The sequence below is a fragment of the Maylandia zebra genome, linkage group LG17, assembly GCF_041146795.1.
Source record: "Maylandia zebra isolate NMK-2024a linkage group LG17, Mzebra_GT3a, whole genome shotgun sequence".
Classification (NCBI taxonomy): Eukaryota; Metazoa; Chordata; class Actinopteri; order Cichliformes; family Cichlidae; genus Maylandia; species Maylandia zebra.
Genome location: NC_135183.1, coordinates 39,564,247 through 39,576,293, shown reverse-complemented (window position 1 = coordinate 39,576,293; position 12,047 = coordinate 39,564,247). Strand labels below are relative to the sequence as shown.

General features: G+C 43.5%; 1 protein-coding gene across 2 annotated transcripts in view; it reads right to left on the bottom strand.

The window, feature by feature from the left end:
• rabgap1l (RAB GTPase activating protein 1-like) overlaps positions 1–12,047 on the bottom strand; it is a 93,395-nt gene that overhangs the window by 80,234 nt on the left and 1,114 nt on the right. The window contains exons 2-10 of one of the 2 annotated variants that reach the window (XM_004553749.6): positions 6,385–6,611; positions 5,893–6,055; positions 4,110–4,314; positions 3,778–3,952; positions 2,817–2,974; positions 2,320–2,430; positions 1,724–1,790; positions 1,536–1,638; positions 66–232 (exon numbers count right to left, since the gene is read on the bottom strand). In XM_004553749.6, the coding sequence (XP_004553806.1) occupies positions 66–232; positions 1,536–1,638; positions 1,724–1,790; positions 2,320–2,430; positions 2,817–2,974; positions 3,778–3,952; positions 4,110–4,314; positions 5,893–6,055; positions 6,385–6,522 (1,287 nt within the window). In that variant the 5' untranslated portion in view covers positions 6,523–6,611. The remainder of the gene's footprint in view (positions 1–65; positions 233–1,535; positions 1,639–1,723; positions 1,791–2,319; positions 2,431–2,816; positions 2,975–3,777; positions 3,953–4,109; positions 4,315–5,892; positions 6,056–6,384; positions 6,612–12,047) is intronic. The other variant, XM_004553750.6, reaches the window with a different exon arrangement.

Sequence of the window (12,047 nt, the reverse complement as noted above, 5' to 3'; positions counted from 1 at the left end):
ACACACTCTCCTGTTATAAGGAAACAAGCACATGTGGGAGGTTTTGTAAGTTTCAGTAAAGATACCTGTCGGAGTCTGAGGTAGAAAGTCTCACTGAAGGTCTTGCGGCTGAAGTACCAGAAGCGCTCGTTTGACGGATAGACCCTGACTACAGTTTCCAACAGGAAGCGAACTGGCTCCACCACTTCGGTCACCACCAGGTCCACCGCCACCGTCATAAAGACCTGTTTATCTGCAGGAAAAGCAAGCATGATGAGACACTGGTGCCGTCTCTTTCTTTGTTACAGCTGCAGAGTTGCAGGTGACATTTAAGGCGTGCGTACGATTGCCGGTCAGCTATAGCTCAGCTTTCAAAGCATTCAGCGCATCGGTGTGTTCTCATTGTTTTTAAATGGTAAACCAGGCACGTCACATCAGCTCCCCTTTCCCAGAAAACAGACAACAGCAACTTCAGTCAAATCTCACTCAATGAATCCAGACATGCACATGTGCTGGGCTCTACTGTGAGGCAGACAATCCACACATCCTGCAGGGAGGCCACACCCCCTGGTGGATAAGCACTCCAAGTTCCCAACATGTCTGCAAGTTCAACTGTTCAGTGAAAAGTTTACACTACTAACTAAACCCAAAGCTTAACCAACCACTTCTAAACTGATGTTTCGATTTATGCAACAACATCTTCATAACAAAAAGCTCCAAATGAACAAATCACTTAATGTTTCTGTTCTGGAGACAAAAGGACAACGAGGCAAGAGACGTAGCGTCACAGCAGGGAGTTGAGCTATGGTTGATTAAGTCTCCTGACTGCACAGATTGTTATTAAAAGAAGTCCATAAGCCTCACGTGCACCGAGACTTCCACACCGTTACAAAATGCACGATAATGAGACGTTTCAAATACGATTTTCCTCTAATCTGTCTTTTTAAAGGGTCGGCACAGGGCTCCACACGTCACTAAAAATTAGCACAGAGCTAGATTGATGCTCAGCTGTACAGAGCTCAGCTTCACTACCTCCATCAACATCAACTTGCATTAAAACCTGCAGGTTTCACTTGCAGGACAAGTCAGAAAGCTGCTTTTAATTGGATTTCTTGTGAGCGTCCAAAGCTCAGTTACCTCTGATGCTCGACACAATTTGTTTATGCGTCCACATGTAAAACATGCCAAGCCGTAGGTCACACGGCCAGCTTCCACACAGCACAGAATGGATTAAGGCAATTATCACACCCACTCCAGTGCGAGCGCTTTCCCAAATGTGACCTTGAGCTTTTAGCAGTCGCACCGACAGTAATGTATGGAAATAAATCCTGTTGCATTTGTATTTTTATTTTATACACATGTTTGTAAGGCTAGTAAACAGGTACTCGTGGGCTGTTATGCTGTGCGGCGTTTTCAGGGCAAGAATGCAAACGCAGCCCGGTTGTTGGCTTTGCAACATATAAAGTATCTCGGATCAGTGTTGAAACTTTATCCTCTACAAACTAAAACAGGTCACATCAAGCTAGAAGGAGAAAAGAAAGAAAAGGAGTAATAACCTTTAGGCGTGTCTTCATTCAGTGGTTGAAAGGCCGCCATGTTGGGGTTCCAAGTTCCTGTGATAATGTAGGCCTTCCCGTCAGAGCTCTTCCCCATCGATTCCTGCGTACGGATTAACTGGTGGATTATTTTCTTGTAACAATCTTCTGGTTTCACAGCGAGCCGAGTTAGAGTTTGTGCTACTCACCATCTCTAGTAGATGCATGTCACTGTTGCAGACTTTCTGTCCTGGACTCAGCAGCATCCCAAAACACCTGGAGGGAAGACGCAGGAAGTTCAATCCACAAATCAATATCAGCGAGCTGCACAGATGCAGCCTGCATTCAGTCTGCAGAGTCGAGACGGGCAAGAAACCGGGCGACGCAAACAGCTCAATGAGTCAAACTGCACTTTTACACGGTATGAAATGCTAAAGCTTAGTAACTCAGTAAGATGGTGTTGGTGAACAATGATTAACAACCACCAGAACAAACTCCAACAGCCAGAATTAAGAAAAGTTAGAACAGGAAACTACTTTCTATCATGCACTGAATATTTGTGTAACTCCTGCCTGCTTTGACTATAACAGCGCACAGCTCCGACTGCTGCTCGCTGTCCCCCGGAGGACCCAGACAAGCATACATGACCATTTAAGGACGTCTCCTCACACTGGAGCTTAACCAATAAGACTTCCATAAAGTCTGTAATGCTGTTACTTATCCTGAAGTGACAGTGGACTAAAAGCTGAAGGCTAAGATTACATTTAAGGAGATCGGGGAATAAGTGCAGCGGGGTGCTGCTCACCTCTCGATGCCCAGCTCCTTGTTACACATCTGTTGGACTGAAACCACGACCTTCTTTTGGACGGACTGTCTCAGCTTGAAGTAGAACTTTTCTCTGTCCTTGGGCACGGGGCTGTAGGGAGCAAGAAGGATGAATTACTACACAAGTCCAGATGACTGCATGTGCAATAATGCTCATGTTAGTGCCATCTGTAAACTTATTTTCCTGATCTTTTCTCTGGGGAAATTATAATAATCTGAGCGTGATTGACAAAACATTACAAGTCCTCCGTTCAGTCTCTTCACTTCATCCCATCTCAGAAACCAGAAGACAGCATGAAAATGAAAATTGATCTCTACGTGTAATAAGATGATTTAAGATTATCAGCTTTATGCTCTTTGCAGGTGATAAAATACCAGATAAAATACATTAAATCTTTCCCAACATCTGTCATCCTGACAGTCCTGTGATGAAGAGAGGAGAAATGCAGGTGTATTTCTGCACGTGTGATCATGTACTTGTAGTTGCCTTTGCCATCATCCTCTTTGATCTCCAATGTAACAGTGAAGGTATAGAGGTCACCGTCAGGTGGACTGGACAGCGTCGTGTCTCTGATGTCTGCTGGTCGTGAAGAACGCCGAAAGGCCGTAGAGAAGCTGTACAAGATACGACTGACCTGGATGGACGAGGACAAGAGAAGATGGTCAGTGACGGAGGAAGCTTTGCAGGTAAAGATGATTAAAAAGACAGCATGAGTGATCACGTATGGATCAGCTACAGATATCAAATAAATAACTCTGTATACACAAATGAAGAGCCGAGCAAGAAAAAAGACAACAGCGCCCTCAGCTGGTTGAATAGTGTCAGTACTTCTAATTCCGTGGTATGTTTACATCAAAATACAGCACATATACAAAACACAAACAAAATATTTGTAATAACATGATTTCCTGTTCAGAGCACCTCTCAACTTGCACGGCTGCCAAAGCCCTAAAAATGTGCTGAACCTTCAGTCGTCCAGTGAAGTTCTTGTTTTAGAGTCTGTGTGTAGGTAGAACATGCAAACCACCTCCAAGCTGCTCGCGAAACCCTCGTCTGCAGCTTCTGGACAACACAAAAGGTCCAACAACCCAACATTCACACTTCTCTTTAAAGAGTACAGCGCTCACTTTTCCATTTTGTTACACTATGTGGGTAAATCACTGCAACACGACAACCCACACATCTCACAGCCGTTCTAAGACAGCCATAGTTTGCAGCCCAAAAATATGGAATATCATGAAATGGTCAAAAACCTTGCAGGCTGTAGGAAGAGTGCGTCAGTGTCTGTCTGTCAGTCAGTAAAGGTACAATATTATGTTGGTGTCTGCTCAAAGCAGTCAGTTAATCAATTATTTCATTGGCTGCATCAACAGGAGGGTCTTTGTGGAGTAAAATACGTTTGATGCTGCAGTTTGTCACAAGAAGTAGAAAACTCACAGCCTCCTTGATGTGGCAGGAGAAAACATGAATCTGGAAGTCCTCCGAGCTCCGGTAACTCTCGGTGAAGGAAAAACAGTCACCTTCCACAGAGCCCTCTTGACCTCGAGCACAGAACAGCACCTTGTAGATCGGGAAGGAGGCAATCTCTATGCCTGTAGCCTGGTCCACAACCCTGGAGATTCACAATTCATTCTCAGACTTTCAGTGTAAAAGCACAGACTTATAAATGTATTCATCTGTGATGTACATAAACAGGAGCGTCCTCTAACGAGTTTCATCACTAGGTCTACGTTTCACTTCATCTCACTTATCTGTACAGTCTGGCTGACCTGACAGAGCCCTCAGGACCACAGGGGACATGCAGCGTGATGGGGATGGGGATGGCGCTTTCAGCTCGCAGGGTGGCCATGGCCCTCTGTGCCTCCGCCTCATTACGAGGGGCTTTGACCCAGGTGCAACCCAGGTAGGACAGCTTGTTGAACTGCACACTGTCCTCCTCCAGGACCGTTGGGCTTTGTGGTGGTGGACATGCTTCTGTGAACGGACATGAAGGTTTTTGGTGTTTATTTTTCTGTTGACCCGTGTCAGTATAACAGCTGTTTCACTAGCATGTAAAAATAGCAGAGAGGAAACCACAAAAACACTGAGAAGAAGTAAAGATGAAAAGAAGGTGAGGAAGAGTGATACAGGAAGTTGTGGGGTAGGGGGGGTTCTTCTCTAAAAGGACTTAACCCGGAACTTTGAAACTCTGCAAACAGGAAGCAGAACAATGCAAGCTGCAGCTGGACTTCCACTGCTGAGTGGCTCTTATGCTACATCATGCAAACCAATTCCTCTTCGCTCCCTCTGCAGCTGTGCAGCAACACTGCTTCAGAATCACTGGCAGCTTGGAAAATGAACGAAACAATAAGAACAAAGTATGGATTTATGGGACTGAATATTGTTTTGTACGTGTAAGGTGGGTGTCAGTGAAGATGTTTAATGTGGCCCATCGGTTGGTCCCTGCACTCACTGGCTGCCAAAACATCAAGACATGCCAAAGCATGGAAATAATCCCGTGTGGTTTAGCCAAGGGAACGAGGAACCCAGCAGTCGTGAATGTTCTGCACTATAATCTGCACACTTTAAACATCACTGCCGTCCCGTGAGCTTTTCACCACGGAGCTGGCAGGTTAAAAACCAGCCTGACGTTGTGTTCCAACAAGGACCTTTGTCAGCTAATGGCTGGAAGTGTAAACACTGCTTCAGAGTGTTTGTTGAACCAAAGTATCAGTATCAAGGGTCAAAGTCTCAGAAGTGGCAACATCCGAAAGTTCAAAATATATATTTATAATAATAATTTTAGCTTTCTAAATATATAAAACGTCACCTAAGTCGATATCTCTGCTTTGATTTACTTCTGTACTCATTGACCTCTCCTTAAGAGAGCATATTTAAGGTTAATAAATATTCATTTCTTTACTAACGAAAGTTTTTCTTTCCTCCATGTACAAAGCAAAATGTCCTTGCTAATGCACACATGGTTAAAGCAACATCAGAGTTCAGATAGCAGCCTTGCTAATCTGATATCATTAAAACTGGATGTGTGTGTTTGTGGGGACCAACAATTGGAGGTTTACCATGCTCGTGGGGCCGACAGCCCTTATGGGGACAAAATTCTGCTAACACAAGTTTGAAGACATTTTTCAGACTCAAAATGTGTTTTTTGTGTCAGGGTTACAGTTAGGTTAGGCAGTCATGTTTGATGGTTAGGGTAGGCAGCTATGAATACACACACCTGTGTGTGTGCAGCACACAAATTAATGTTTTCAAAGCAAGAATGTGGAAACATTACTTCTTTTGTTCTGCAGCGTTTACAGCGAACAAACACTGAGTGTGTTCACATCACTGCAATAAATAATAATCACTGTCCCACGACGTTATAAAGATAAGCTTTACAGAACATGACGACCGTATACACCATCCATCCAGTAACAATGACATTGGTACGTTTTGATTAAACAAGTTACCTTTCAGGAGAATACTGGAAATGTCCAAGTATCAGTGTTACAGTATATTATACACTTAACTTGATATCAATGCTTTGCGACTGGGAGAATGGAAAAAACAGACCTGAATGTGTACCTGCAGGCTGGGTCTGTAGGACTCGGCTCTCTGGTTCCTTGTGCTTCTCCATCTTTTCCACATTGCTCTTCTCCACCTTCACTTCATCATCATCATCATCCAACACCTCCTCCATAGCTTTTTCCAGCTGTTCACTCCCATTCCAAGACATCTTAGTGAGAAAGAAGCAACACAGAATGTGAAAGTTTAAAGAGGAACAAGGAGAGATGAAAACGGGGTGGAGCAAAGGTGACAAACCAAACAAAGAGGTCTGTCTTTAACGGATTTAATCAGCTGACATCCACAGAATTACATACAAATGCAGGTATAAACAGTCCCGATGAGTGGGGATAAAACTAATCAAACTGGTGATAACCCAGGCACAGCAAAAAGCGGATTTGTAAAACCAGAAGGACAATGATGCTCAAATGTGCTCAGCTTCCAGGCAGCCAAAAAAAGAAATCGGTTAAATATGAAATTGCATCCATATGCGGTTCCGACCTTGAGTCTTGGTTTTCCCTCGGAGCCCTGCGGTGAGCCTGCAGAGCTGGACTGCACCAGAACAAACTCCTCACTAGTGACGGTGGCCACGGACTCAGTGGAGCTGCTGACTTTGCCCAGTGAGGAGTTGTCATCCATGGCTAGCCGCTTTCCTGAGGGCTGGCCAGGGAGAACAGGGTGAAGCTCTCCCCTTCCCTCCTGTGTGCCCAGCTCCAAAGGAAGGTATCCTGCATACACAACGAACAGAGCAACACAAGACCATTCAGCTGCTCTTCTTACAGTTTGGTAAACAGCATTTAGATTTTGAAAGCCTGCGATGCATTTAAACACACAAGGCAACACGAAACCACAGTTTTGCAACCCAAGACAAAGTTTCAAGACCCTAATCCAGGCACCTTATCATCTTTGACTTAATCCTTGCCTAGTAGTTTGGAAAATCTGTAAACTTAACCTCAGATCTGCAGTTGCTAAATTCCTAAGATTGTTTGCATGCCCTTGGGGTGTGATTAAAATCTCTTAAATCTCTCATGTGCCACTGAGAGCGTCGCTGACGGGCCAGGCTGGCAGCTGAACGGGCTCGTTGGGCTTTCCTTAATGTCCACATGTTTAAGACAAACATGCTGAACTCGGGCATCTTTATCATTCAGCCCCTTTCTTTCTTTCTGCTGCACTACTACTCTGTCATAACCAAAGAAATATTGACAGTCATCTCTAAACTACTTCCCTCACACCCTTTTATGGAGCAAACTTCATGGGCTGTGATTCAGCACAATTGAGTTTTTCCTGCTAGCTAAACAACAGATTACTCTGGCTGGTGATTACTTCTTGTTAGGCTAGCATTCGTTTCTATCCAATGCCCTTTTTACTTTGCATTTGTGGACACGTGTGTTAACCACAAGCACCCACAAACACAGTCTGGACCTCTGTGCCAGCCCTGCATGTCACACCCTGGGAGTTGTTGAACAACACAAAGGAGCATGCCACATGCAGAGCTCGTTGATATGCGGTTATATGCAAGCGCAGATAACACACTCGCATTCTTCAGCGCACAATTACGCTTGTGCAACTGTTTACATAAAAGGTAACACCTTCATTAGCAGTCAGGCCGAGCTGAAAAACAGCCGGTCACACTTGACTCTAGGGCTGAACGATTATGGAAAATAATCTAATTGCGATTTTTTGCCCCAATATTGCGATTGCGATGCGATATGCGATTATTTTTTAAGGTCTTTGTCTTCTGTATTATTAAACAAAGACAAGCAATACATCTTATAGTATGGCCAATACTATATTACATTAATTTTAAACTGTTCTTTCCTGGAAGACAGACCTCTGTTATGATGACATGAGGTGATGCATGAATTGATGACTGACATTTTTATTTAACTTCTTCAATCACAACAGTATATTTGAACATACACAATAGTTTATTTTTAGCTTACAAACATCTGAGCATAAAGTGCTGACAAGGAACCCTGGTGTAAACATTAAAATGAAAGTCAGTACAATGTGCAGATTGCAGAAATATACATAAACAAAATCAGTGGCTTTACCACACTCAGTTTTTCGACATCTGTGAACTACTAGACAGTCATTCAATTAAAAAATAATATTAAATAAATAAAACTAATAAATAAAAAATACACACATCTTACTGATCTCTGCAGTCAGTAACATTACACATAAAGTGCAAACATAATAGCAATTGTATAAACACACACACAAACACGCCTTTAAAGTTTAAAGGCGTGAAATTGGACGGTCTAGTTCTGATTAGCGTCACCGCTGTCTCGGTGGAGTTTAATAAACTCGGCCGTCTGCTTCTTGCTATCTAAAATATAACCAGACACTGGTGTAAATTCTCGACTGTCTCATACTTCTGTTTAATAAGTTTTCTGTTTGACGTTTAGTCAGCTGTGTGAAAACCAAGGAGGAACCCACCCGGGGGATTAATAAAGTTTTATTTTATCTAATCTAATAACTTTAATCTCAGCCAAACCGATTTACTCACGAACAAACACTGAAAAAAGCCCAACAATAACATTTTTAGGTTGTCTAAGTGACTTATGAATTACGTTTAACCCGAGCAGCGAAACTCCGCGGTGATCTGAAAATGATGTGCCGGGAGTTGTGCCGCTCTCGGCCGCATCAGTAACCCTCGAGCTCCCGGCTAGCTGTCGAGCTGGTGGGTAGCAGACGCCTCTGAAAACGTCGAAGCACTTTTGCAAATATGGGATATCTTGATAAACCGAGCAGATATTTGATGTTTACACAACTACTTTCTCGCCTGAAAATATGTTAAAAGTTTATTTTGTGACCCAGAAAGATTAGTATGAGTAATTTTAAAACTTAGTAGCGGCCGCCATTGCTGGAAACTGGAGTTTGGCTGGGCCGCGCTATGAATTCTGGGATATGGTAGTAATTTGGACAGCCTTCGGCGCGTCGCTGTGACGTAATCGGTCTACAAATGCGGCCTCAGGAGGATGCAGCCCATGAATTGTATAATATAATCGCAGTATAATCGCAGCCTTTGCGGTTAGAAAATTGCACTTGATCATGTCGCGATATTATCGCAAATGCGATATATCGTTCAGCCCTACTTGACTCCCAAAAAGGAAACTATTTTGGGAATCAGTGAACCATTTGCTCTATTATCTGCAGCTAAACAGCATAAAATTAATTAGTTTAAATATGCAACTGAAACTTTTCTCTGTTTTGTATAATTGTAACCTGCATGTGTTTTTCTGTATCATTTTAAACTTCATAAAGTTAGACGTCACCTTAGGCAAACCCAACACCAATGCATCGTTTAAATCTATTGTATCTAGCGGGGTTTTGCTGCATTTATGATGACACTGTGGGGCTCGGGGGCGAGGTGCAGGGTGGACCCAAGCCTTCAAATTGGCAAATGCACATCGTCATAGTAATGAAAGAGGTTATTCATTCACACAGAGTGAAACGATTACATGCAGACAGAAGGCACTCATTCACGCTAACCCAGGCAAATTATATTCATACATGCATGTGCACACAGACACAAGCAAGCACTAGAAAAGCAACAGGGTCATGTGCTCCATTCAGACTTATTCAGTTACACAAAGCACAGACGACACTCCCATCGACTGGCTTACGGAAGTAGCTGCAGTGAGAAGAACCAGTGAAACACAGACAGCACTGAGAAAGTTTGTCATTTATAGCAAAAGCCTCCTTTGCTTGTGTCGGACTTACTCATGCTGAATCACACACTATTAATCATCACTGTGCAAGTACAAGTCTGCATGCTCCACACAAACAGTCGGGTATAGACAAAGCAGCACAGACTCCTGTATTTGTCAACAAAATCTTTCATAAATAAAACCAAACATTTAAGAAGCTTCTGAGGTTAAAAAAAAAAAAGCTTATGACTGCTGACTAATTTATCAATCATGATCTAACTTTAGATCAGTAAGCCAGTTGGTCATTTCAACCCTTACTTCCTACACATTGTGCCGTTTCTGCTCGGGCTGAAAAGTCCCTTCCAGAAATCTGCACCCAGTCATTACCAGCCTGTTCAGCACTGTCCCGGATGATACCAACAACTGCCTGCATGGAAACTGTGAGTTGCCAGTGGGTTGGACAGACTGCGCCCACATGAGCTGGGCTCACCAGCCACAATATGTCTGTAAGGGTGAGTGAGGACCCTGCTGCTCTATCGCAGATACAACATTTTTATCTACAGCGTGTGACCTGACCCCACGTCCTGGAGGATGGTGGACACAAACACTCGTGACACTTCATTTGAGGATTGGCTTCATCTAATCCCAGCTCTTCCATGTGTTTTGGCATCTTTAGCTGCAGCTATCATTGCAACATGTCTCCATTGCATAACTTATTGTGTTTTAGACGACGTGGCCAACCTGCCGTCTGCTCCTTTGCCTCCTGTCATTGACAGAAAGATTAAGTGCCATCAGCGCGCTGAATAAACCTGCCATTGCACCACAGCAAACCTGTTAACCTGGTACAAAACATAATACATTGAAAGGGTTAGGTTAGGGTTACTATTTTAAGAGCAGATAAGCCGTGTTTCCTTTACGTGCAGTCATTTGCCTGCATCTACATTTCAGCCAGTGCACCTGCGTTATAATCAAGCATATAAAAACTGCTAACTGGGTACGTGTTGGACAGGTGTCTCGTGTCTGACCAGGTGGTCTCTTTCTAGGATTTGGGTGTGGCATTCACACTGACAAATAGTTCATTTCCCTGTATCCATGTTCCTGTAAGGCCAGCAGGGCAAGCTGATTGATTTCATTGATACAAGTAACCAGAGCCAGGTCTGACATCTGAACATGACTGAGACATCTCCACACAGACAAAATTAAGTTAAAGAGCTCTGGAGTTTGCTGGTGAAAGTGACACCTGACACCTGACACTGAATCACTTCCCGTTAGGTCTGACACCACAGTTATTTTCATGCAACTTGTACGTTTTTGTTTATAGCACTTTCAAAATTACCTCAACCAGCAGGACGTTCAGGGTTTCACACTTCAGTGTACCTTTGAGACAACATGTGCTGAACACTGTACATCACAGCAGCACATCAAGAGCTTTTTAGTAAATCTAAAGGTTCCAGTTATACTGGTTAGCTTTCAGGGCCGCTGTGTTAAAACACTTTTTAAAGTAAGCCAAAGAAACACCCTTGGTTTGAAGCCAGGGACAAAGCCCAGCCTGTCACTTGTTTATTCCAGTTTACTGTATGCTTTAACAGCCTACGCCAGTTAAAGCATACAGAAGCTTGTTTGTTGTTAAATACTACCCGTTTTTCTCCATGTCAATAAAATTTTACAATCTTTTTATCACTGATTAATCTGACAGTTATCACGTTATACGTGTGTGCCTGTACGTCCAAAAAGATTCTGTTACAGGTTGTCCTAGTTAAGTCTTTTCCCCATAAAGACTCCCATCTGATGACTCCACACATCCCACGTGGCAAATAAAAACCCCAAAATATTTTGTTAACTCCAACTGGGAATTACTCTGAATCTGAGGAACTATGTGCAGTTCCCCAGTACTCAGTAAAAGCGGCTTTATTGACTCGGACGACGGGACAATAACGTTGTATTTGAGGAAACAACACTTTTTACAGGAACACGTGAAAAACGGACGTTTGTATCACAATAACAATGATGAAGCCAAGTCCAGTCCCAGGAGACACGTGGATCTAGCTAAAAACAACAGAAAATAAAAATGCATATCAGGACGTGATAATCAGCTGCTTCACACAGCAGCACCCAAAGGCATTAGATGTCCTTTGTAGTAAAGAGCCCGGCTCTTTCCTTAATCATCCGTTCTCTTCTGCTTATCCAATTCAGGGTTGTTGGGGAGGATGGAGCATAAAGACGGGGTCCACACTGGACAGGTCACCAGTGTGTCGCAGGACTGAGAGGCAGACGACCAGCTGCACTCACATTTAGAATCACCGATCAACCGAACCCCACCAAGTCCCTGTCCTTGGACTGTGGGAGGAAGCCAGAGTACCCGGGGACAGACCCCGTGCAGACACAGGGAGATCATGCAAAGTGTACACAGAAAGGCACCAGGGTTAGAACCTGGCTCTGCTGTGAGGCTGACCCCCATGCTACCGTGCTGCCTTTAATCAGAAAACACTGACACACCACTTCACTTGT